Source organism: Carettochelys insculpta, chromosome 4 (assembly GCF_033958435.1).
Source record: "Carettochelys insculpta isolate YL-2023 chromosome 4, ASM3395843v1, whole genome shotgun sequence".
NCBI classification, from domain to species: Eukaryota; Metazoa; Chordata; order Testudines; family Carettochelyidae; genus Carettochelys; species Carettochelys insculpta.
The window spans coordinates 8,360,462-8,387,562 of record NC_134140.1 but is presented as its reverse complement, the minus strand read 5'-3'; the positions used below and the strand labels follow the sequence as shown (position 1 = coordinate 8,387,562).

The following is a 27,101-nucleotide window of genomic DNA, read 5'->3' as shown; positions in this document are numbered from 1 at the left end:
AGATCCGACCTGCGGCGCTGGGGCGAGCCCGACACCTATCGTGGAGCACCCACGGGGACACTCGAGGAAGAAGACTGATTTTCCTCTTGTAATCTGGATTATGTTAATTAACAAGCTAACAACAAAAATCTTTGGCACATTACTTCTTAGTATATTAGGAATAACGAATTTTGTTAGTTACATACAATTACTTTAAAAAAAGTACACATGCTAATTATAAACATTCTTAAATTTACTCTTAGTGGATTTCAAGTGAGATATCTGCTGCATGTTGCTAAAACTACAGTATAAAGGGCTTGACCCTCACATCCAGAAGAGTTTCTGCGTGGCTTTCAAGAAGTCACCAGGGTGCAGTGGCAGGAAGTGACTAGGCAGTTTTACAGAAAGCAAGACCCAAAAAGATTTAGTTCTTACTTCTTGTTTCTCTAGTAGTACCTATATGTATAAGCACAGGCATAGCTGCCCTGCCAGAACCATTACTTATTATAGGATGATGTTTTTGCAGGCCACTCTAATGGGCAGAAGAAGGCAAAAAAAAAAATAGGGGCTTTTGGAAAAAAAAAAAAAGATCAGTTTTTATATTTCTCATTCTGTTTTGATATATTTCATATATATAACAATATACCATTTAATACTAATACAAAGACTTAAACTCCTCAATCCCATATATATATAAAAAAAAACCACTGCAAGTAAAATATAAAATAGTTAACAATGTAGACAATAGGCATTTTACAGCAAAATTCTCTCGAGAGCAGGATAATGCCTCATATTAAATTATCTCAATGCACATAGCAGATTATATAAAAATGCTCATCAGAATATACATATTTCTTATAATTATCTAATCTACATTAAGATTTAGGATTAATTTTAACTGTTTACAAAAAAATCATTTGTCCTTTCCTTTTCCACAATGATTAAGTTGTATGTGATTACTGTAATAGTCACTGAACGGATGCTTTAAAAAAACAAAAGGCTGAACAAATGTGGTCATTCCAACAGGTAGAAGCTCCTGCAACTTAGGTCCAATATGCAGGATCTGTAATGACTCAAGCTGAACTCAAAAGCTCCAGAAAAGCACCAACTGCTCCAAAATAACCCTGTAAAGCAAAAGGCAAGAGTTTCTATTAAAAGAGATTCAAAGTGTGAATGTGTTTGACATTACAACTGGCACAGGAATGTTAAAAATATTAATACCATTTTAAAATACTGGTTATTAAAAAAGGGAAAAACACTATTTAAGTACTGTACAGTTATTGCAACTCCTACTTACAGTTTTATACAGGGAAATAATTTTTGAAATACATTGTTAAAGATGAAGATGAAAAATTTTCAGCAGTAGAAGTTGGCAAGCTATTACAAAAGTTAGCAATGAAGTAGGCAAAGTTTGTAATTTTAGTTTCTGAAACAATTAGTGTTATATTAACTGTAGCTATACTAATACACACAGAACTGGCTGAAAAAAAAAATATAGCCAATGACAAGAAAGTCAGCACTGGTATGTTATGACGGGACAATTTTAAATAAAAATGTCTTAAGCTTTGACATAGAAAAATGAATTTAACAAGTAACTTCACCTCATGTTCCAAGAAAAGTGCTTTCAACTGCCCCTTGGACCAGTAATCCAAAGCATATGCTAGAAGCCTCATTGAGATTGTATTGATCCGCAAGAAATTGCCAACAAAAACGACCCGATTAATGTTCTGCAAATGCAAAAAAAAAATACAAGAACCTTTAAGCTGAATCCCATTTCCACTTCACAACACTGAAAAGGCTATGACACAATGAAGGAGAATCCATATACTACACTTGTCACATTTAATTATGATACATACAACTTTTGAACTATGGCTTGTGACTGAGAGCAGTAAATGTCAGCTACAAGACAAGTTAAAATTGCCAGTATTGGTAAAACTAAATAAATCTATATACTGAACTTCACAGCACTCCAAATATCTATGGTCTTCATAGTTATTTCCTTGTTTGCTATATGAGAGAAAACAGACAAGAAAGGGCAGTTAGTTGGAGGATGTTTTTTTTTTTTGCGGGGGGGTGGGGGGGACTGGAATGTAGCTGAGAAGAGACACGATGTATTTGTACTTTCTATATTTAGTCGTCATTAGGAACTCCTCGATCAACTCCAACAGAACAGAAAATACAAAAGAATGAAGCAACCAAGATGACAGGAGTCTTGCAGCAGTGTGATGGAACAAGCGGAGATGGGATGAAATCAAGAGGCATGTTGAGGTGTTCAAGATATGGGAAGAAAGGGCAAGTAGTCAGAGAGGTAAAGGGGAGAGGAGGGACAGAGTCAAAGAATCTCAAAAATAAAGTCCAAATAAAAGATGTTGATAAACTTTGTTCAAAGTCCAGCATCCAGGTTTCTTCAGGATAGAACTCCTTTCTAGAACCGCTTTATACCCACTCTCTAGACCCGGGGTTGCAGACTAAGTCTTCTGGCTGAGGAGTGTGAAAGGAACCCTTTGTTTAAGAACAATGCCAGTTCTTCAGCTGGCTAGGTATGCTGTTGAACAATGAAGGGCACTCCTTGCACACTCCCCTTTGTCCCACAAAGTAAAACTGCTGAGCATGCTTCCTCTACACCAGCAGTTCCCAGACTTTGAGACAGTGACCCATTTTGACAATTCAGTAAGACTGTGAACCAAGGCAATTCAAAACTAGGGACGGGGAGCGTGTTTCCTCTCAGCCCCAAACTGCCCTCAGCTTAAATCACTCTCAACTCCAAACAGCCCCCCTGCCCCAAGGCTTAAATCCCTTGCAGCCCCAACACCCCCCCACCTCACGCAAGCTCCACTGCTGTTCCCTGCCCCCACTGCTCCTGCTCTGCGCAGCTCCCCCCAGTCCTCCTACTCCCTTCCCCCACCTGCAGTGCAGGCAGTTCCCTGCCCGGCTGCGCTGAAACAGGACTCAATTTAATTTAAGGGTGGGATCCCTCCTGCTAGCAGTTAAACCTATTAAACTGAGTTCTATTTGAAAGTGGCAGGACAGAGACTGGGAGCTAGAGGAGGAGTCAGGCAGTAGCTTCCAGAGCCACAAATGGCTCTTTGAAGAGCCACAAGTGGCTTGGAGCTGCCCAGCCGGCAACCCTTGCCAAATCTAACGGCAACCCATGAGTGGGTCCCAATGCATAGGATGGGAATCCCTGCTCTACACCCACCATCACAACCTGAAGATCAAGAAACCAATAATTAGAACAATCCAAATGTTAAACTGACTTTACGCAGTGAAGTGGCTACATCGTCACTGAGCCTACAGACTGGTATTTTGGGATTAAACCATCTCCATCCAGATTTTAACAACTATGAACTTGAAAAGATGTTTTCCCTACTTGGTCCAGAGAAGTCTGCAGCTTCTTTGTCTTCCATTCAAGTTAGAATTCTAAGGTTCTAACGTGACTGAAACATCATGACTGAGCATTATCTTTGGTCCTTCTAACCTGTTCTTCCAAGCATTCTTCAGTGACCCAAAGCACTTGTCCAGTCATCAACTACATACCACTGTAATAATCTTTGTACAAAATATGTCTTGTGAGGTGTCATTTGAAAACTAACACAGGTTGAACTACTCTAGTCCAGCACGCTTAGAACCTGACCAGTGGCCAAATGAGAGAATTTGCCAGACCACAAGAGGTCAGTATTGTCTATCAGCATTACCAACACTTCCACTGCTTAGTGGGCTCTGTGAAGCCATTTTGGGGTAAGTTACAGATAAACAAGAGCACAGAACCAGAGCAACCATAGGAAACGTTGCCACACCCATGATAACTAAAATCATGCCAGATTATGGATGTAGCCAAATGAGAGAGAGCTGGACTAGAGAGGTTTAACCTGGAACTCACTGGTCAGGAACATAAGTGATGCGTGTAGCAATATTATATGCAAAGTTATGAACATATGACTAAAATGCGTTCACCAGAAAAGCATGGGGAGGGTAAACCTATTTATCAAAGATCAAGGACTAGCTGACACATCTAGCCAGGTGTCATCAATGCCAATTGGTAATCACCAGTCAAGTGGTCATTCTTTGGCAACGGAGTGGGGCAGGAACAGACCTAGCTTCATTCTAACAACATGGAACCTCTTTCATCACAACACCCTCAGTCCTCACAGTGGGAAGACCTTTATACAGGGGTAACTTCAAGAAAATGCATTTTTGGGGAGTGACCGGACTATAAAAGTGAGAGGCAAAACCACCCCCCCATTTCTATCTTTCTTTCTCTCCCAAGTTCTCGCTCTCTTTTACCTATGACAAAAGTACCAAACTTCGGTAAGAAGTCTGACCTGAAGCTAGCCAACCCGATTGCCGGAAACACCTGGTAAGGATTTTAACTTGAAACAAATCTAGTTTCTTAAGCTGTACTTACTAGAAAGCATTTTACCTCTTTGTCTCATAACCAATTCTGAATTTAAGAACTCATGCTGGCACTCATTTAAAATCTAGTTACACCAACCTTTTTAAAATAAAATATACCAAACTGTTTTGTTTAAATTGAGGTATCTGATAATGCTACCCATAGTGGGCTGTTGGACACTGACCCCCTAACAGAAGCAATGAAATTGTATCTGAACAGTCCAGGAAAGAGCTGGATGGGGCACAGCAAATGCTTTCAGGGAAAATTTGGGATTGGCTGTGCATTGGGGGTCATCCTGCAAGCAGTAACTAAGGCTACTGGAAGTCAGACTGCAGCTGGTGTGCTGCTGGCAGTCTGTTGGGGTCAGAGCTTCTGGACTAAGGCTGTAGCTCTAAAGAGACACTCAAAAATGTGACCTGCATATTTTGTTAAGCTGTTTGTGAGCCGTCCATGTTGGAAGCTGTAGCAGCAAAGCATAGTGCGGCACCCAAGATGCAAGACAAGCAATGGTAACTCCTCACTGGTCTGGACTGCATCCCAGAATGTGACACCTTTCTACAGTACTCTTTGCATCAATGAGTTCACCATATCCTCCAGTACTGGAACTGTTCAGTGTCTGGTTTGCATGAGCCTCTAAATTCACAGAGGAATCAAGTGTGGCAGAAATGAACATACCATGGGCATGACTATTTTTCCTTGACACTCTGGATAGTAATTTGTATATTCATTGCATGTCTACTACAAACGTGCAGAATAGTAATTGCATGCTGATAAAAAGAATTATGTAAGTCAGAAGTACACCTCAAAATGATGGACTCAATCCTGTACAAACAGCCCCAAAATGAAGTGAAGAATAGGTCTCAGCTCTTTCATAGCCCTGTACAATGCTGCTTGACCTGAATTCAACAAGGCAGCACTGTAAAGAAGCTGAAAGCACAGAGATCAGAGACAGAACCTCAGTAAGGCCCATGAGCATTGCGTTAGCTTAAAAATGCAAGAGCAACTAGAATAAATGAGCTTTTGTGGGACAGACCCACTTCTTCAGACCATAGCCAGACCAGAACAGACTCAATATTTAAGGCACAGAGAACCAAAAACAGTAAGCAAGGAGGACAAATCAGAAAAAGATAATCAAGGTGAGCAAATCAGAGAGTGGGGGGGGGGGGGGAAGGTCAAGAATTAGACTGAGCCAAGTATGCAGACGAGCCCCTATAGTGACTCAATTTCTGAGTCACTATAGGGGCTCGTCTGCATACTTGGCTCAGTCTAATTCTTGACCTTTCCCCCCCCCACCACTCTCTGATTTGCTCACCTTGATTATCTTTTTCTGATTTGTCCTCCTTGCTTACTGTTTTTGGTTCTCTGTGCCTTAAATATTGAGTCTGTTCTGGTCTGGCTATGGTCTGAAGAAGTGGGTCTGTCCCACAAAAGCTCACCTAATAAACTATTTTGCTAGTCTTTAAAGTGCTACTTGACTGCTTTTTGTTTTGATAGTGTATAGACTAGCATGGCTTCCTCTCTGTTACTATAGAATAAAATGATATACAGAAGGTCCTCTTTCAGCAGGTACAATTCTCTTCTCGCTGATGCACTGTTTGGATTTATACCGCTGATGAAATACGATAATTTTGTGCCTGAGAAAAGCAATATCCTGTTTCAGCATTGCCTACCTGCAGTACCACAATTCCCTCAACTCTACCAAAAAATGAATTTACTTCATGAATACTAAAGAAAAAATTGACTGGACCAACAAATCACAACACATCACAATTTTTATTTATTTATTTTTTTAACAATGCTTTGAACTTAAAGATACTAGTCAGTTAGACCATAATGGCAAATGGGGTAGGGGAATCTAGGGTTAAAATTTAAACCAGAGCATCTAAGCAGGAACGAATGTAGGTGCTTCTACAGAGACAAAAACAAGATACTGCAAACTAGTGGCATATGTGAATAACTGATGATTGAAATGTGTGTGTCAGGTCAAAAGAGATTGTATGATAGTTCTCAGATTTTTCAATACCTCATTAAGTGCACACATCCGTGCTATGGAACCAATGTTATTGGTGATCGTTATTAAAGTCGCTCTTGCCAGGTCCTCTTTACTGACAGACTCTCTCTTCTCCTTGCTCATCATATTCCCAAAGCTGTGCAGAAAATTCTAGAATAAGTGTCCACTTACTAGAAGCAATGCATTACCAGAATGTACATAGCAAAGTCACAATTCCAGAATGGATACATAATACCAGTTTTGATAAAAGTATGTAAAAAAAAATCTAACCATGTAGTTACAGCTTCTGTTACCTTAAATCCAGTAACAATGAATTAAGATTGTCAAAAGTAGACATGTTATTGTGATGGGGTTTACAGGCTACTGGTAACTGAAAGGGTTAACAAGAACCTGAGAGCTCAATTCAAGGTTAACTAGGGTCCACTGGAAATGAGTCAGGGTTCCTTAAAAGGTCAGAGAAAGCTCACTTAGAAAGATACACGAAACAGAGGAGATTGGGTGAATGGTCCCACTAAAGTGAAGAAAGAAAAATCAGGAAAACCAAGGAGGACAGCTAGCTCCTATTGTGGGTTTCAAATTATAAACAAGACTCCATGAGACAGCCCTCTGGTGTTCAACTGAGGAACAGAGTATTGGGCAGACCTGTGGAAGACTGAAGTTCAAGTCTGAAAGGTCAGAACTGGTTTAAGTTTGTCCTTTGGTTGGGATTTGCTGGAGAATTCCAGGGGACAACACCCTGAAGGAAAGGTGAAGCCTAAGACCTCAGGGAACCCGTGAGCAACATAGGTAAACAGAAAGCCCAGGAACTGACCTGCAGGGAGACCTGCAGATGACCAAGTTAAGAAGTGGCTGGGGGTGGCAGCATGGGACATGAGTAGGCAGAACTTCCCAGCTTAATGCAGGCTCCAGGGATGGAACCCAGAGAAAAAACGGCCTGGTTTTTCCTTCTGGCCATGAGAAAAAGTAGCAAAAAGACCACAGTGACAAAGGAGTGGAAAGACCATTGAGTCAGAATTTGAGGTCACGGAACTATAGTTTATTGGGCTTCTAGTGCCACCCTTTCCAAGGTAACCAAATGTTATGTAGTCAGAGGGCTGCGTTACAAGAGCCAGCATACCGATGTGAGGCTGTCAGTAGGATGTCCTAAAGATGAGAGCCTACTATACTATGCCCGGCCATGGTGGGTACATCAATGGTGAGTCCATTCTCCACATTGATAGTTTCATAAAAAATAACTCAACACCTGCCCCCAAAACAAAAATATACCCCTGCTGCCCATGTTTTTTCATTCAGGTACATTAAGTGCATCTGAAAACCCAAGATCTAGCCTTACCTGGATGCTACAGCCCAGCCCGGCAGTCCAAATCTCTCATAATCCCCTCCATATATGTCCCGCACTAATTTATCCACTTTCGTACTGTCTCCACGGGATGCCATTTCAAGAGCCTCTTCGAAGGTGGAACAGCCGGTAAGAAGACAGCAGAGACCAAAAAAAGTTCCTCCTCCAAGACTAAAAAAACAAAATAAGCAATATTTTCTATCTTTCATTGTGAAAAGTGAGGGAGAAAAAAAAAAAAGCCTTGTTTTTGCTTTTTATTACATTATGTAGCTAAACTTGCTGAATACCAACAATTAGCTGGGAGGCCCAAGCATTCTTTCATTTTCTCCTCACTTGCGATATAGGAAAAGGAATTAGATTTAAGTCCCCTTTCTTACCACATTTAAATCTGCTTCCTTACGGTACCTTCACAGTCCACAAGTAAACCCGGGGCTTAGCTTACTTCCCCAGAGTTGCTGCTGAAACAAAAACTGTTTTTACTCCTCTTACAATATGCACTAGACTAGAGTGTTGAATAAGAGGTTATTCATAACCTAAGAAGGCAATCGTGGAATGAGCTCCATGCTTCTACAAGGGTATGCCCACATGGAATTCACTGCAGAACTTTCACTTGGGTCTAATTGTTCAAAGCCTGGAAAAAGTGCATTTTGCAGAATCACTGCATACACATACTGGCAAAGATGCATAATAAAAGCTGTCCTTCCCAGGGTGCAGTGTGCTCTCCATGTCTGTACTTTTTTAAAACCAACAATATGCCTGAAGTTCAAGATCTGTCTGGCTGTACTAAAACTACAACAGTGAATGCCAGTCATCCCATCATTCATAATGGGTAGTAGTGTATCTTGAAAGGGTCAAAACCTAAACCCTGATGACTGGAATTAAAGCTATAACGTTAAAAGCGATCTTCCCAAAGACGGTTGAGTGTTTCCAAATATGATTTAGTCCTAGGATGAAAAAATACATTATTGCAGGAGCAGAAGGATGAACAGATCAGGAACTGGCCTCTCTGAAGAGGCTGACTGTGGTAAGATTTTTGCAGTCTGGATAGCTTGTCAAAGACATTTGCTTGCTAGGAGTGGGAATGAAGTGGTGAAACAAGAGTTCTATCCAACAAACATTTTAAGGCATTTTGTCCTTTAAGATGTAATGCGTCTTTTACCATGACTAGATTCCACACTCCAAGACTATGCTCTTACAAGTAATTTGTCATGTTATTTACAGCTCTTACCTGGTCCCAGTTACTCGCTTGTAATTGTCTTTGGAATACACAGCCAAGATGCTGACCCCTGAGCCAATGTTCACCAAGAGGAGAGGATATGGATTCTCCAAGTTGAATGGGAGCTTCTGACACTTTTCACAGTCAGTTGGGTTTTCAAAGTAGTAGCACTCTGAGTTTCCATTGAAGCCAACTGAGTCAATATACAAAACTCCTTTAATAAGGCAGTCAAGTTCATCTAGTTTGCAAAGTTGAAGATCGCCCATCTGTTAGAGGAAATAAAATTATGAAAAAGCCAAAGATCTACTATTTTAAATATTCATGGCTAGAAAAAAATTCAGTACCCTTCCTTGCTCTGCATGGTGGCAGGAGTGGAGTGCAGATCACAAGAGGGTCCCTATTCTGCCACGCTTATCTGTGTCGTGCAGAGTGGAATGCTCCCGGTGCTACTGAAGTGTAGTGCTTGGCAATGTGCTAACAAGGTTTATGTACACTCTCTCTTTAACAAAAGATCAGAGCCAATGCTAATGAAAAGACTGCCCTGGACTTTACTGGGGTTTTGAATCAGGCCCAGAGTACTTCATAACCAAGGGCATCATTTTGGGAGGGCAGGAGTAGGGACAGCCACCATGCGCGCCAGAATGCTGCTTGCTCCTCTTCCTGTTCCCCATCAGGGAGAGCAGGAAAGTATACAGATTATGGGACTTACTCGTCTGCCCCCTCCCCTCACCAGCTGGGAGAGGCATGCACATAAGCCATGTACTTTCTACCCACTCCTCGTAGTGTAGTAGGCATCCTTCAGTCGGCATAGACTATGGATCGCGCCCTTTATAGTTTCAATTGAGGGCTTCATTTACAGCGTCTATTGTGACTATGAAGACCCACACGAGAGTGACAGTCCTTGCTGCATCTCTTGCAGATGTGGTGAGTGTCTGGCAAGTCCTTAGTGTGCTTTCTGTGCGCTCGCTTCTCCTCTGCTAGCTGTCTGACCCACTCCTTGATAGTCAGACAAACAGGAAGACGAGTAAGCAGTGTCCCAGTAAGCCCCAGCTGCTGCCACCCTTGCACTCCCAAAATGGCGCTCTTGTTCACAGCAGCTGGAAAAGATAAAAAGTCAGGTGAAAAAATACAAGAAACTGGCTTCCTCACAAAAACCAAAGGAAGCAGCATTGTATCTTTTCATCTAGTCACTACTGCTGAACCCTATATTAGATAACCAAAAATTCAGGCATCTGAAAAATATATTATAACCTGGGCTTGAAAAAGCTAAAAATGAAGCAATAAATATATTATCTACATATACATTCCATTCACAGTGAAACATGCTTTCTTATGGTGAATCTAGTCAAGCAACAAGCAAGTCACTTGCAGTTAATTTACCAATTAATTCAAAAGAATCCTTTAAAAAAATTCAGTCATGTAAGTTATAAATGAAACTTAATCAACCAAAAAAGTAAGAAAAAAAATATTAACTTCATGAATAGACAAAGGAAAACAAAAAGTTGACTTAATTCTAATGACTATTCAAATCTTGTGGAGATATAATTTATGGTAATTTAAAATGAATAATTCTGAAGTCACAGGAATGCTATAAAATCTTAAAGTAGTATCTATGTTTACAGGTGTGTGGTTTTAATTCTAGCTCACATTCAACTTGAACTCAATTTAAGATGCTAGAATTTTCAGAGGTTAACTTAGAGACTGAAATTACTTTCAGCCCTCATCTTGCAATCCTTCAAGTTACATGAGATTTCACTACCATATCCTAAATGTATAGAAGCCAAAAATGCATACTGTGCGAAAGTCCTGTTCAAATTTGTATGCGCCACCTCCTGTAGCACATAAGGCAGTGTGGAGACTTGAGAAGTGTTTTTCACTGCCCATTTGAATAAAAGCAGGCATGTCATGAGTAGGAAAACGAATAAAGTGCAGATTGCCTTTACGTCCACACAGGGTAAGGTCCTTTAGTTCCAGGTGCACATCCCGAATGCCTGTAGATCCATAGGCTACATTTGAGGTCAGGTATTTTCGGATGCTTTTCAGATTTTCCACTTCCTCCTCCTCTTCTTCAGCAGTGATGTCTTTTGGTTCAAAATAAACAAGCTTGACCAAGGTCCCTCCAATATCCAAGCCAAACCAAGGAAAGACTAAAATGGAGGATTTAAAAAAAAAAAAAGGGGGGGGGGATAAATATTATGATTAATTTCTGCAGAATAAAGTTGTTAAATTGTGCAGTAAACATCTGTTAACTTCATAACACAAGTTTTCCAAAAATTTCCCCATAATGCCCTGAACACTTTCCTTCAAAGACCCAGTAGTAACCACCCCTAAAAATCTTTTATCTGTATGCCAGGAACTCAGATATGCTCCAACGATACACTTAAAAATACCTTCACCAAAGAAGGATGCTCTACTAGAAAAGTAGATTGCACCATAGAACAGACTACCAAAAACCCAGGAGAAACTGCTTCAGTATGGAGACAAGAACTCTTGCATCTTATCCACAGTCATAACTGACCACATCACACTGGAACCTACACAGAGTATCCTTAAACAATTACACTTCTTGCTTAGAATCACAGAACCATTGGGTCAGAAGGGAAAACAATGCTCTTCTAGTTTAATCCCCAGCCAAAGTACCTGATGAGGACCATACCCTGAAAAAAAATTTCTTTAACACCCACTACTGGCTTTGGAACAACCCTGCAACCTTATCAGAAGCAAGCTCCCAACAGGCAAGGCTACACCACCTCACAGCAGTACCAAAACAGAGGCAAAACCTTTAGATGTATCTCGAGCACTGCAGAGATCAACACCTCCCAACATACCTTTCAAGATTCATGAAGACCACTCACCATATGAATGACACTAAATGAACTAGAGCAGCAGTTCTCAAATTTTAGCAACCTGAGAACCCCCATTTTTGTTTTTTTGTTTTTTTCCAGGAACTCCAAGCCCTCCCACTTATCCCTTGCTCCACCCCCTTCCCTGATGCCACATTCATGTCCCTCCAGTTTTCTGAGGCCCTATCTCCACTCACTCTATCCTGCCCTCACTCACTCATTTTCACCAGGCTGGGGCAGGAAGTTGGAAGGTAAGAAAAGGCGTGAGCATGGGAAGGGAATTTGGGTATAGGGTGCAGGCTCTGGGCTGGGGCAGGGTTGGATACGCTCAAAAGGGAACTTGGGTACCAGCTTTGGCCTGAGGCAAGGAGTTGAGTGTGGGAAGCCAGGCTGGCTTTGGGAAGGAGTTTGGGTGCTGGCTGTGGGTAGGAGATGCAACAGTTTACCATACTTCAAATATGCACATGTAACTACTTTACAAGCTAAACAGCTCTTTCAGAGAATTTGAAAATTGACTCTCAGAAAGAAACATATCACCCACCAAATTATTTTTGGGCTCTCTCTAGTTCTATAAAAGGAAAATGAAGACAGTACTATCGAAGCACAGGTAAGAAATAGTGCCTTTGAGAAGTCCATCAGCAGAGCTTTCTTCGTGGATGGTTTTGCAAGATAGTCTAATGCTCCCTGTCTACAAGTTGTTGAAAAAAAATCCACTCCCACATGAATAGGAAGTTCTTCTGGATGAATATCATCACCTTCGACTACATCTCAGCTTTTATTTAAATTTAGGGCTGTGACATGATTCAACAAACCTGAAACCTGAAGTGAGATCAGGCATTCACATGGCACTTTTTTAGCAGGTGTTCCAAGCTATTTTTATGCCAGATATGCTAAATGTTTGTACAGAGCCATACAATAGTTCAGGGCACTAGTCCCAGGCCCTGCTCTTTAGGGAGCCATGTGGGCCCAAGCAACTACTTGGTGACCTGGGGCCAGCAGCAAAGGTAGGGACTGCCCCCACACTCACTGGCAGCAGAAAGTGTAGCGACCTGACCCAGACTCCACCATGCTGCTCTGCTCGCACGGTTCCCAGACACATCACTCAGGGGACGGAGCATGGTGACAGGGTGTGACTGCCCCTTCACTCACTTGCAGTGGAAAATGAAGTGACATGGCTGGGACCTCCCATTCCCAAGTGATGCGGCCTGGAGGATTAGCGGAGGACCTGGCACTGCCAGCAGGGATTGCCCTCACCTTCCCCAGCATCCTCCCGATTCACCAGCTGGAAATGGAGTGACCCAGACCCAGCTATGTCACTTTGCTTCATGCCACTGGCGAGCGTGGAGGGCAGTTCCACTCCTTTCCCCAAGTATCGTGGCTGAGAGCCAGAAGAACAGAGCAGGCTGGTACCAAGCCACTCCACTTCCAGCCTCTAATGGTCAGCAACTCTGTTTCACTGCTGGAACCACGCCCCCTGCTAGTCTCCTGGGCCACGTCACTTGGGGTATAGAGTGGATCAGGGTGGGAGGTTGGGTGGGGTGTCGGGCAGAGGGGTTATGCCAGACTCTGCGCCCACCTTAGGAATGACCCTACACTCTTCAGCCACCATTCCAGAGAACATGTTTTCATGCTGATGCTTGTTGTTATTTAAAAGAAAAACAAACAAGCATTAAATTTGTCACTACACTTGGGAAAGAATTGTATGTTGTCCCGCTCTCTGTTTTTATGTTACGGCAACTTCTGATGATGACCCAGCCCATGCTTAAGAGTGTCAAATCTGTGATGAATGCAAATATAAGAACTAGGGATGTTACTGGTCAACTGGCTAACTCAGGGGTCTGGAATCAAAATGGCAGCAAGAGCCATTTTTTCCAAGTTTGGTTACAAAAAATTAATACTTCAGAACCGCAATGCATGTGAATACAAGACAGTCCTTAATAAATAACATCAAAGCACACTTTACATAAGCCCTATTTTACAAACAGTGCACACACACACAATGATGATTTGTACCAGTTTAAGTTATTTTCACCCTGGGTTGGAGAGCAAATGAGGAAAAAGAAAAGGCTGCGCCTGGGGATAGGCTCTTAAGCAGGAAGGAGCACTGATCACATCAGCCCTCCACACCAGTGTTTCTCAACCTTTTTTTTTTTTTTTTTTTTTTTAAATAAAGTACCCCTTTAAAAAAAAAATTAAGTACCGCCCAGTCCCCATGCTTTAACCCAATGCCCTCCTCCAGAGCCAAACACCTCCAGCCTTTCTCCTTCCAAGTGCTGGGGCAGGACGAGCGCACAGTGCTTCCAGAGCTTTGAGTATTTTCCTGCTCAAAGAGCTGCATGCAGCTCAGGCATACATAGCCCCCAGACAACTCTTGCATCCCAGGGTTGGCAACCTGACCGCGGTCTGCAGAGCCTGCCTGAGGTGAGCTCTGTGGCAAGGTCTTGCCTGGGGGGCTCTTGTCAGGGGGGTGCAGTAGAGAGCCACAGAGGAGTCAGTGGCAGCAGTGTCCAGAGCTGCAAATGACTCCTTAAAAAGCCACATGCACCGCCAGAGCCGTAGGTTGCTGACCCCTGGGCTAATTAGTAAGCCTTATCCTAAACGGATGAGGCCTACTAGTTACAGTTAACTAGTAGGAGCTGGAGCAGTCTCCATCCACAGTGGCTGGGGAAGAAGGGCAGTGGCTGATCCCCAGTTAATTAAAGGGGATTTTACACCCTGCGTCAGGACAAATATCCTTTTAGACCAATATCCTCTCTTCCAACAATGGTCAATACCAGGTGCCTCACTGGAGACAATTACCTGTTCTGTTCATTAAGTAATCCATCCCCAGGTGCCTATTTCCAGCTTCTGGCAAAGAGAAGCTAGAAACACCATCTGTGGCTAACAGCCATTGATGGACCTACCCTTCACAAGATCATCTCGTTCTTTTCTGAACCTTGTTACAGACTTGGCTTTCACAACATCCATTTGAACTTTCACAGTAAAGAGACTGTACTATAATTCTTGCATGAGATTTTTGAGGAACCTTCAGTATTTCTCTAGGCACACGTGACAAGAAACAGAATTACAACAGTATTATCTATTTTATCATTTACAGTGCAAGTATCTAACCAAAGCCAATATAAATTGAGCACTATGCACTTTATATTGTGTTGCAATATAAAAAAATATATCGGAAAATGTAGAGAAAAACACAAAATATTTAATCAGCTTCAATTGGTATTCCATTATTAATGGTACAATTAAAATTACAATTAAACAAGCAGTTTTATCAATAATTTTGTTAACTGCATGAGTTAGCTGTGATTGACAGTCCTATTTAAAATATTAATTTCAAAGTCCCTATAGCTCAGCAAAAACTTTCCATATCTGTCAAGAGTGTAACCACTGAAGTATTGTTTTTTAAGCCTCTTACTTTATCTCTGAAGCTGCTCAAAGCTTTGCAAATCCAGAATAGTGTTAAAACTGCTGCTACTCATAGCCTTTGGGCAGCTAGGAAACCAGCAGATTAATTTCACTCTCCTGCTCATTGTCAAAACAATAAATAGCAGCACAGGCAGCTATCCATTTACTTACTGGTGGGAGGACCCAAACTTACAGTAGCAGAGAAACAGGTCCTCCCAGAAGCCAAAAGTCTGAAGGAAGGGTAAAATACCAACAATCCCCCTTCCAGGAACCTCCAAATGGGAGGGAGTGTGGGAGAAGAGAAGTGTTTTTGTACCACAGGTGCAAGGTGAGTAACGTGCAATTATCAAGCAGCTAGTAGACACGAGAATTCAGTATGAAAGATTAAGCCTTGGAGCAGAGTTCAAGATAAGAAATCTCTGAATGCTCCCCTCTCCCAGTAACTTTGGGAAGGGTTTGGTTTCTCATGTGGGTATTGTCCCGGGACCTAGCAGACTTCATTGACTGTAGAAGGGATGGGGGAAGAAAAACTGGAAACTGTTTTTTATTTTCCTGGTACCCATAATCGAAATTTTAAAAATGATTTCAGGTTTTCAGGAAGGTAACCGAAGAGTATTTACTTACTTTTTCCAAGACCCACACTGTGATAGCTATTTCAAAGATAAACATACCAACTAAATTCAGCATGATGCAAAAAGTGGTAGACATTAACTAGGCAGGAGGAAGAGAAGACCACATGAACACGCATACATATGCATATTAGAATAGGAAAATGCAATACATTCAAATGGCCATTGCAATTACAGACTTCATAAAACATTTTATCATTTATTCCTGAAGAAAAAGTGCCCTTTATTCTTGCTTCCCTCCTTGGCATGAGCAGAAGAAATTTTTCTTTCGCCTTAGCATGAATACTTTTCAAGAGTAACTGAATACATTATGGATGACAGTGTAAGTACACAGAGCAATGTAGCTCCTTCATCTGTTACGTTAACAGGAAGTTATCATCAGCTATAATGTTTAAGAATCCTTACGGGCACCACTTCATCTATTTTCTGCATTGCCTGGGTGACAGATGTACAGGTACTAAGAGCCCATCCACACAGAGTTTTTCAGGAATGGTTGTTCTTCAATAACTCCAAGTGTGGAAAAGCCTTCCATAACCATTTAATAGTCTCATAATAAATCTTCCACTACTCCTTTCCTCTCAATCCTCAAGTCACTGAAAAAATTAAACGGTGAGCTCTTGGAGGCAAAGAGCACGTAATGCTTTCATCTGTTCTGTAAGGCATCCAACAGTTCTGGACATTAATAAATTCACACTCACTCTACCAGGTTCAGATTCCTATTTTTCTGTTATACAAACTTCACAAGCATCTGATGAAAAAGGTGTTATCACAAATCTCAAAAGTGGGTGTTCTTCACAAGCACTGATGCTCAAACCATATTCCAGATTGATCTTTAAGTTATGAAAGAGTTATACTAAGGAGCTCATGAGAAGTTTAACCCATAGAACACCAGAAACTGACAGATAGCTTAGTTAAACGCATGACAGCATCTCTCTATTTATTCTAAAATAGTCTATATTAAATTTTAACCACCTTGGACCACTAGGGAAATCATACAACTAAGACAAACCCTTTTTTACATTAAAAAGGTGATAATAAGTCTACTTCTTCACCACTCTAAATAAACTTAGTAATTCACATTTAATACAAAAATTCAAAACATAAAAGTATTTAAATGCGGACTTAAAATTTAGGTCAACAAAACTGACAAAATATTTTATTTTACCACAAGTGATTTATAGTTTCTGTTCTACATGTTTTGTATAGTTAACATCTTTGGCTGGCTTTGACTGAATATACAGTGTTTGAAAGGCTAAAAGCGACAGTCATCCCTATATAGAGATCAGATAAAAGGACCAGAGAATGCAGTACCAGAGTTGGGTGAATTTTTTTCTACCAGATTTTTTTTCTAGCAAAAAAATGCAGATTCTGAAACACTTCAAGAATCCATATGCAGTTCAATGAATTGATTAATAATTTTTAAAAAAATAAATAAAAAAGCAAAAAAATCAAGATATTTAATTTTACCATTTTCAAAAAAAGGTTTTGCTTCAAAAACTTCATTTAGAAATTTAGTTTTAAACAAACTGTTAAAAATCCTCAGATTCTAAACTTTCACTTAACATCCCTCTGCCAACCTCAAAACACTCTCCAGCTAGAGAGACCATGTTTCTTACACCACACTCTACACCAGTATATTTATATGGAGGAAAAACAAATATCTGTTCAGGAGAACAAAAATCTCAGTTCTGTTCTCTGACCATATGCAAAGTACCTCCTTGATGTTATTCACAGCATCTAGAAAGATAAGTGGAGTTTATCCTTTTCAATCTATTCCTGTTAAGCAGAAACAAAATTCTTTACAGCCTAGATTTCACAAATCATGGGAATCTTGTTACATTCAGTTTCATGTCCTGAACATCACAAAAAATGTCTATTCATGTCCATAACATTTGGCAAATCTTCTCCTACAGTCTTATTCAAATAGACTGGATATTGATATGCTCTGTCTTTGTATGGGCTATCTACCACATTATCTACCGCCAAAAATTTAACTGAACTGTGTGGAGAAAAGGTTCCTTTAATCGTGCCATAGTCCAATAGACCTGCCAGCACGAAATCAAAAACTGCCAGTCATCTCTGGGTTGGCTTCCATATGTACACTGGCACTTTGCACATGTAAATACAGACAGCAGTGCGCCACCATTAAATACTTTTTGAATTGGAACTAATTTAAGATTTTGACATCACTTCAAGAGTAGATGGAGATTTCACTGGAAAATTCTCTCACATGCATTTTCAGGAATATCTTTTTATACCACAATGCAACAGACAATGGGATACACAAACTATTAGAAAGGTACAAAGATCATCAACTTGAATGACAAAACCACTGGAGTTATTTCATTCCTGAAGATACAGGGTTCATCTACTAGTGTATATTTTTATGTGTATGTATATGTAGGGCAAGCAGGCCTGCCGCTGCGGTTGAGGGAGGTGTGTGGGACAAAGAAGACAATTGCCTCAGTGTCCAGAGGTTCTAAAGGACCCAGAGCTCTGGCCACTACAAGAGTGGCAGCAACAGCCTGGAGCCCTGAGCCCTTTAAATCATTGGTGTTATGCTGCAGACAGCACTAAGGACTGGCTGGAGCACAGCATGGTCTGGATGATGCTGAGGTCTGGCTTCTCACCTTCACCCTTTCCCCTCAATGGTCCATTCTTTCTGGGAGATCAGCACCAGCCCCTTCCCACCTTGCATAGGGGTCCGGCAATTCTGTCAGTCCCTCCCCAGGGCAAGACACACCTCAAGATCAAAAGGATTACTTGCCAGTTACCAGCAGCAGATAAGTGGGCACTAAACCAAGACAATTTTCAGCCATTTACCCATTAAGTGGCTCTCTCATTCAGACTTACTTGTAACTTAAAACAAGAGGGTACTGTTATTGCCAGAGCTATATTCTGGAGGGGTGGGATAGCTCAGTGGTTTGAGCATTGGCCTGCAAAACCAGGGTTGTGAGCTCAATCCTTGAGGTGGCCATTTAGGGGGTCTGAGTCAAACAGAATTTAAAAAACTGTCAGGAATGGTGCTTGGTCCTATCCAGAGTGCGTGGGACTGGACTCAATGACCTCCTGATGTCCCTTCTAGTTCTCTATGAGATGTGTATCTCCATATATTATTATCATCGTCACTGATCACGGAAGAGAAGACACACACTTACCCATGAAAACATGTACCCATCAATGCCTTTCTTTTACTTCCTAAACCATCAATGATCTGTAATCCTATATATACCCCTCACCAGCTCTCAGGCTGCAGTTCCCAAGGTTTATGAAGACAACCAAGCTTTAATCCTCAACCATCAGAATTATTAACCCAACATTTCTAGATAGACATCTCACATCTTCTGTTCCATTGGGACTTTCCTATGAAGCATGTGATTAAACAATGGTATTTGGAGATCAGAAGATAGGACGGAAGATCAGCGTAGATGGGATTGAACTAAAGAACACAGGGAAGTTCATGTATCTGGAGAGCAACATAACATACGATCAGACTGTAAGAAGGAAACAGCAACTAGAATAGCAAAAGCAAGAGCAAGTTTGAAGGTGATGGAAACATCTGGAAAAGCAAAGCAATTAGTTAAGAAATGAAGCTGAGGATCTTGAAAACACGTGTATTCAGGAGCATATTGTATGGATGTGAGACATAGGTGATAACGAAAGATTCGAAGAGAAGAATATTGCCGTTAAAGAGGATTTTCTATAGAAAGATCCTGAGAATAGGATGGATGCAGAAGGTCACCAACGAGGAATTACATTGGAAGATACAGCCAAAAAGAGAACCTACTACAGAAGGTTATACAATGCAAGTTACAGCTCTTTGGTCATATTTGCAGAATGAATGAAAAAAAATCAAGACCCTGATATTTGGCATAATGGACAGTCTGAATAGGAGAGGTGAATCCCACAGGGAATGGGTAGATGATACAGTAAATTGGTGAAGAACTAGTCTACAGAAACTAGGATGTTAGGTATTATTAAAAAAGGGATAGAAAATAAGACAAGGGAGTATCTTACTGCCCCTATATAAATCTATGGTACACCCACATCTTGAATACTGTGTACAGATGTGGTCCCCTCACCTTAAAAAAAAAAAAAAAAAAAAAAAAAGACATCCTGGTACTGGAAAAGGTTCAGAAAAGAGCAACTAAAACGATTAGGGGCTTGGAACAGGTCCCATGTGAGGAGAGGCTAAAAAAATTGGGACTTTTCCATTTAGAAGAGAGGAGAGTGAGAGGGAACATGATAGAGGTATATAAAATTATGACAGGTATAGAGAGGGTGAATAAGGAGAAGTTGTTTACTTGTGCCCATAATACAAGAACTAGAGGACACCAAATGAAGTTAATGGGTAGCAGGTTTAAAACTAATAAAAGAAAGTTCTTCTTCACTAAGCACATAGCTAACCTTTGGAACCCCTTGCCAGAGGAGACTGTGAAGGCTAGGACTATAACAGAATTTAAGAAAGAGCTAGATAAATTCATGGAGGTTAGGTCCATAAAAAGCTATCAGCCAAGGGTAGCAATGGTGTCCCTGGCCTCTGATTGTCAGAGGCTGGAGATGGATGGCAGGAGACAAATTCCTTGATCATTGTCCTTGGTCCACCCCCCTGGGGCACCTGGCACTGGGCACTGTTGGCAGACAGGCTACTGGACTGGATGGACCTTTGGTCTGACCCAGTATAGCTGTTCTTATGTTACATTCTAACTAAGCCACTTTGTGCTGGACAGGGAAAGATGGAAGGAAATAGTGAGGGAGGTATTAGACACCAATGGGCACCAAGCCCATGGTTGTTGATGATGATGATGATGATGTGATTAAACTGACACATCAACTTTGTTTTGCAGCCTTCCAAAGCCTTTTCAATTCCCTAACAGAAGCATCACCATACTTGTTTTTGTCTCTTTCATTAGAAAGCATACATAAATTAGGATAGCAAAACTTGGCCAGTTGAAGAATCCCACCTTCAATGCTTCTCTCAAAAAGATGATACTCGATACAAGTACCAACTCTGTAGACATAAAAATATGCCCTCATGTTTGCTCTCATTAAATCTACTTTGAATGTAAAACGGACTTTAACCTCTTTCAACACTAGATCAAAGTGAAAAAATCATATACTGCATTTTTCCTTTATAGGAATCTTAAACGATTGAAGGGCTTAAATAGCTAGTCTTCTCAATGGATCAAGTTACATACTAAGCATACAAAGCAGCCAATAAGATTGCTCCTCAAGGCAAGGTCTGCAAAAGATTGCCAGCTGGGAATAACAGAGCTTTATACTATTTGGTGTGCCTCCCTAAGATATCCAGTTCCTTCAAACAGTACAACATTGCCTCTCCCTAGCCAATGGAACCTTTAACTCTTTCAGTATCCTTTTGATTTAATTCAGAGTGAAGTGCAGGATCTGGTCCAAGAGATAACTGTAACAGGACTGCTCGGAAATAATGACCATGATATAACATTTAACATTCCTGGGGTGGGAAGAACATCTCAACACTCCAATAATGTGGTATTTAATTTCAGAAAGGGGAAGTAGGCAAAAATGAGAAGATCAGTTAAATGGAAATTAAAAAGTACAGAGACTAAAGTAAAATCCTTGCAAGTTCAAAGACACCATAATGGAGGCCCAAATTAAATGTATACCCCAAATTAAAAAACAGTAAAAGACCCAACACGGAGTAACCATAACCTAACAACCATGTAAAAGAAGCCGTGAGAGATAAAAAGTCATCTTTACAAAGTGGAAGTCAAATTCTTGTGAGAAAAATAGTAATGCGCATAAACACTGCCAAACTAAATGTAAAAATATTATGAGAAAAGCCAAAAAAGAGTTTGAAGAACAGCTAGACAAAAATCTCAAAAAGCAATACCAAAATGTTTTTTTAACTACATCAGAATCAGAAAGCCTGTTAAACAATCAGTGGGGGCTCTTGACAATCAAGACACAAAAGGGGCACTCAAAGATGACAAAGTAATTGTGGAAAAATTCAATGAATTCTTTGCTTGGGTCTTCACGACTGAGGATGTTAGGGAGAATCCCAAACATGAGACGTCCTTTGTAGGTGACAAATCTGAGGAATTGTCCAAGACTAGGGTGTCATAGGAGGTGGTTTTGGAACCGATTGATCAATTTAACAGTAATGAATCACCGGGACCAGATAGCGTTCACCCAAGAGTTCTGAAGGAACTCAATTGTGAAATTGCAGAACTGTTAACTGTGGTTTGGAACCTACCCTTTAAATCAGCTTCTGTACCCAATTACTGGAAAATAGCTAATGTAATGCCAATATCTAAAAAGGGCTCTAGAGGCGATCCCAGTAACTACAGACCAGAAAGTCTAATGTCAGTACCAGGAAAATTGTTGAAACCATAGTCAAGAATAAAACTGTCAGACACATAGAAGAATACTGTTGGGTGACTGTCAGCATGGTTTCTGTAAAGGGAAATCATGTCTTACTAATCTATGAGAGTCCTTTGAAGGGGTCAAAAACATGTGGACAACGGGGATCCAGCAGATCTAGTATACTTGGATTTCCAGAAAGCCTTTGACAAGGTCCCCCACCAAAGGCTCTCACATAAGTTCTCATGGGATAAGAGGAAAGATCCTTTCACTGACCAAGAACTGGTTAAAAGACAGGAGACAGAGGGTAGGAATAAAAGGTAAATTTTCAGAATGAAAAAGGCTAACAAGCGCTGTTCCCCAAGAGTCAGTCCCAGGACCAATCCTATTCAACTTATTCATAAATGATCTGCAGAAAGGGGTAAACTGTGAGGTGGCAAGATTTGCAGATGACATTAAACTGCTCAAGATAGTTAAGACCAAAGCAGAGTGTGAAGAACTTCAAGAGGATCTCACTGTGACTGGGCAACAAAATGGCAAATGAAATTGAATGTGGATAAACAAAGTAATGCACATTGGAAAAAATAACCCCAACTATACATACAGCATGATGGGAGCTCATTTAGCTGCAACTCATCAGGAAAGAGATCTTGGAGTCATTGTGTCACCTCTGAAAACAACCAGGCAGCATGCAGTGGCAATCAAAAAAGCAAACAGGATGTTAAGAATCATTAAAAAAGGGACAGAAAATAAAATGGATAATATCTTATTGCCCTTATATAAAAACATGGTACACCCATGAATTCTTGAATTCTGCATACAGATGTGGTCTCCTCATCCCAAAACAGACATATTGGCATTAGAAAAGGTTCAAAAAGAAGCTACTAACATGATTAGAGGTTTGGAACAGGTCCCCACCCGAAGAGAGATTAAAGAGACTAGAACTCTTCAACTCCGAAAAGAAGAAACTACAAGGGGGATATGATAGAGGTATATAAAATTATGAGTGGTGTGTAGGAAGTGAACAAGGAAAAGTTATTTACTTGTTCTCATAATATCAAAACTAGAAGGCACCAAATGAAATTAATGGGCTGCAGGTTTAAAATAAAAGGAAGTTCTTTTTCACACAACACACAGTCAACCTGTGGAACTCCTTGCTAGGGGTGGCTGTGAAGGCTAGGACTATAACAGGGTTTAAAAAAGAGCTAGATAAATTCATGGAGGTTAGGTCCATCAATGGCTGTTAGCCAGGATGGGTAAGGAATGCTGTCCCTAGCCTGTCTGTCAGAAGCTGGAGATGGATGTCAGCAGAGAAACTGCTTAATCAATACCTGTTCAGGCCCCGCTGTCTGGGGCACCTGCTATTGGCCACTGTCAGCAGACAAGATACTGAACAGGATGGACCTTTGGTCTGACCCACTATGGCCGTTCTTATTAAACCAAGCAAATGTCACAAATTATAAAAATGAGCAAAAATCTATTTTCCTGAGGCATTTTATGAAAAATGGTTCATATTTATTCTCTTTCCCATCTTGGAATTTGGTTTTTGCTATATCCATTTCCCACCGAGGATGTCCACACAAGTAGATGCTCGTGTATCATGAAGAACAAATTAGTTTTGTTTTTTTAAACCTACAATTACGATAGTAATATGTTCCTAATAGAGGGATAATTTCTTGGATCCTGTACTTCCCTTTTTAAATGTCTTGACTTCTACTCAGTTATGCAATTTCAGCTTTGAAAGTCATTTCCTGTGTTGCTGCAGCAGTTCTGCAGAATTTGAACTTGAGATGAAGGAGGAGGGCAGAGCCAGTGGAAGCCTAGAATGTCCACATTGTGGAGAAACCAGCAGTGAGGAATGCTCCTTAGAAATTAGCATAAATAACACTCAGAACAGTGGGTGCTTTTATTATGAAAAATGTTTTATATTTTTAAAAAAAAAGATAGGCTTAATTGAAGGGAGAAAGCTCCTTATTTCTGGCTGCTAGCAAGGACCTTTAATGCAAACAATAAAGCCCACAAGCATGGTTCAAATTGGTTAAAATTCACCATTCACTGCTACAATCAGGACCATGGCACAGTACTTTTGTACAGAAAACTAATCTGTAGTTAGTAGCATACGATTTTTATGTCATGTTAAAACAAATCAGACATCTACTGGCATTCATCTGTTCAGAGCATTTAATCACTGTACACATAAAAGCACCTTGCACTAATATTACTTAGCATTTTAAGGAAGAATTGCCTTCTTCCAACAAAAACTATCTTCGTGTCATACAATTAATAACATTCCATTTTTGCTTTCATGTTGCTGAGCCGAGCCAAGCCCAGCCCACGGGTTAGTTAGAGACATCTGAGCAGCGGCTGCTCCTGGCTGTGCAAAGATGAAGCCTATGCTTTTCTTCTGCAAGCTGCCTTCTGCATTGCCATTTCAGAAGCATCGCTTTTCTGACCTCATTTGCTCCTTCCCCACCCTGGCTAAGAGCCCTCCCCCATCATCACGGTGGCTCAACCCCTGGCATGTACCAATTCCTGTGTACCTCATTCATTCCCCACCCATTTTCACCCTCCCACTTGCCCCAAACTCTCCTGCTCTAACCCAGCTGGTTCCGGCCAGTCCTCGCCTCACCTACCCCTGCCGCGCCCCCGCCCCCACCTCCGCCAGCAGCCACGCCCACTCGCCCCTCCCCGACTCCGCCCCCGCTCGTCCCATCCCGCCCTAGCTCCGCCCCCACCTGTCCCGCCTCACCTGCCCCATCTTTCCCCAGCCCGCTTCACTTACGCGGGCGGCTCTTGCGGAGCGAGTCGAGGCGTTGGCGAGACACGGAGCCGCCCCGCTCGCGAGGGTGGGGCCCTGCCCCGCTGTCAGCCTCCACTCCGGCCCCACTACTGCTGCGCCGCCGCCGCGAAAGCAGAGGCTCCCGCCGTCGCTTCTCCTCCGGACCGCCCGCCGCTGCTGCCGCCTCGGCGCAGCCGCCGCCATTCTGCAGCTGCTCCATCCGCAGCGCGGCCCGGCCCGGCCGCCCGCTACCACCGCAGCCAACACCCGCACTGTGCGCCTGCGCCAAGTGGCAGCAAACGTGCCTCTTCCTTAGGGGGTAGGGCAGCCCTGAGGGTTTGTGCCAATCGCCTGTTTCAGAAACTAGAGCGACAGGAGAGCTAACCAATAGAAAAGAGACATAGAAATTGAGGCGGAGAAATGTCGCATCACTCATTCTCGTCCAATTGGCTCCTCCAGGCATGGATATAGACAGGGAAGTCAACGAATAACGCGGCCAGCGTTCACACACGAATTAGTCGGGGGACGGTGCCCGATCGTTTGAAGGAAGTGTGACAAGGATTCTGTCCAATGGAACGCTGAGCTTGACCAAAAAGGGGCGGGAATAGGACAATGACGGACATCTATATAGCCATAACAACGCGGCCAACGAGAAAGCCACGTCCCGCCCCTTCGGTCAATCTGTGATGGAGAAATTCCCCCGGGTCGCTGCAGAGTCGTGTGCGATTAATTACCATTATATCAACATATGCAAATACAAAAGGCTTTAAATGGCCTGCTGGCTACAGGGCAAAAGACGCCCACGTCACGTCGCCGTGAGCCCCAGCAACGCCCAGCATCCCACCCCGGCTTCCCACTGCAACCTCCTGCCGCCCGCTTCAGTATCCTCTGCCCCGCGCTCTCCCCAGCCACCCCTGCCGCCCTCCTGACCGCACCCTGCCCCCCGGCTCCCCCCAGCCCAACCCGCCGCCCTCCTCCCCGCACCCTGCCCCCCGCTCCCCCCAGCCACCCCTGCCGCCCTCCCCCCGGCTCCCCCCAGCCACCCCTGCCGCGCTCCCCCCAGCCACCCGCCGCCCTCCTCCCGGCCCCCCGGCTCCCCCCAGCCACCCCTGCCGCGCTCCCCCCAGCCACCCGCCGCCCTCCTCCCCGCACCCGGCCCCCCGCTCCCCCCAGCCACCCCTGCCGCCCTCCTCCCCGCACCCGGCCCCCCGGCTCCCCCCAGCCACCCGCCGCCCTCCTCCCCGCACCCGGCCCCCCGCTCCCCCCAGCCACCCCTGCCGCGCTCTCCCCAGCCACCCCTGCCGCCCTCCTCCCCGCACCCGGCCCCCGGCTGCCCCCAGCCACCCCTGCCGCGCTCCCCCCAGCCACCCGCCGCCCTCCTCCCCGCACCCGGTCCCCCGGCTCTCCCCAGCCACCCCTGCCGCCCTCCTCCCCGCACCCGGCCCCCCGCTCCCCCCAGCCACCCCTGCCGCGCTCTCCCCAGCCACCCCTGCCGCCCTCCTCCCCGCACCCTGCCCCCCGCTCCCCCCAGCCACCCCTGCCGCCCTCCTCCCCGCACCCGGCCCCCCGGCTCCCCCCAGCCACCCCTGCCGCCCTCCTCCCCGCACCCGCCGCCCTCCTCCCTGCACCCTGCCCCCCTGCTCCCCACAGCCATCCCAGTGCCCCTTCCCACCATTCCTGCTCCCCACAGCCACCCCCTGCCGCCCTCCTCACCGCACCCTGCCCCCCCGCTCCGCACAGCCACCCCTGCCCCTCCTCACCACACCCCCCAGCTCCCCACATCCACCCTGTCACCCTTCTCCCTGCACCCTGTCCCCCCACAGCCATCCCAGTGCCCCTTCCCACCATCCCCGCTCCCCACAGCCACCCTTTTTAGTGCACCCTGCCCCCCACTCCCCACAGGCAGCCACACCTGCTCACCCTCCTCACTGCACCCTGCCCCCCAGCTCCCCACAGCCATCCCAGTGCCCCTTCCCACCATCCCTGCTCTCCTACAGCCATGCTTTTCAGTGCACCCTGCCCCCATCCCCCCCAGCCACTCCCTGCTCCCCACAGCCACCCCTTAGCTCCCCTCCTCAGCACCACCTGCTCCCTCACTCCCTCAACTGCAACTCCTGGTTCCTATGGCCCCCTGTTGTGCTCACTCCTCACCGCATCCTGTC

General features: G+C 43.4%; 1 protein-coding gene across 4 annotated transcripts; it reads right to left on the bottom strand.

Moving 5' to 3' along the window:
- Positions 1–114: 114 nt before the first annotated feature.
- PANK2 (pantothenate kinase 2) lies at positions 115–25,210 on the bottom strand. Of its 4 annotated transcripts, XM_074992244.1 has the most exons (7): positions 24,943–25,210; positions 10,736–11,088; positions 8,954–9,207; positions 7,720–7,896; positions 6,399–6,522; positions 1,581–1,706; positions 115–1,103 (listed from the first exon to the last, which is right to left on the bottom strand). In XM_074992244.1, the coding sequence occupies exons 1-7, from the start codon at positions 25,157–25,159 to the stop codon at positions 1,053–1,055; spliced, it is 1,302 nt and encodes a 433-aa protein (XP_074848345.1). In that variant the 5' UTR covers positions 25,160–25,210; the 3' UTR covers positions 115–1,052. The 4 variants fall into 4 exon arrangements, with proteins under 4 accessions (XP_074848345.1, XP_074848347.1, XP_074848346.1 ...); XM_074992246.1 differs by lacking the exon at positions 24,943–25,210 and having other exon boundaries at positions 10,879–11,012; XM_074992245.1 differs by lacking the exons at positions 10,736–11,088; positions 24,943–25,210 and adding an exon at positions 9,827–10,701.
- Between the last annotated feature and the right edge of the window lie 1,891 nt (positions 25,211–27,101).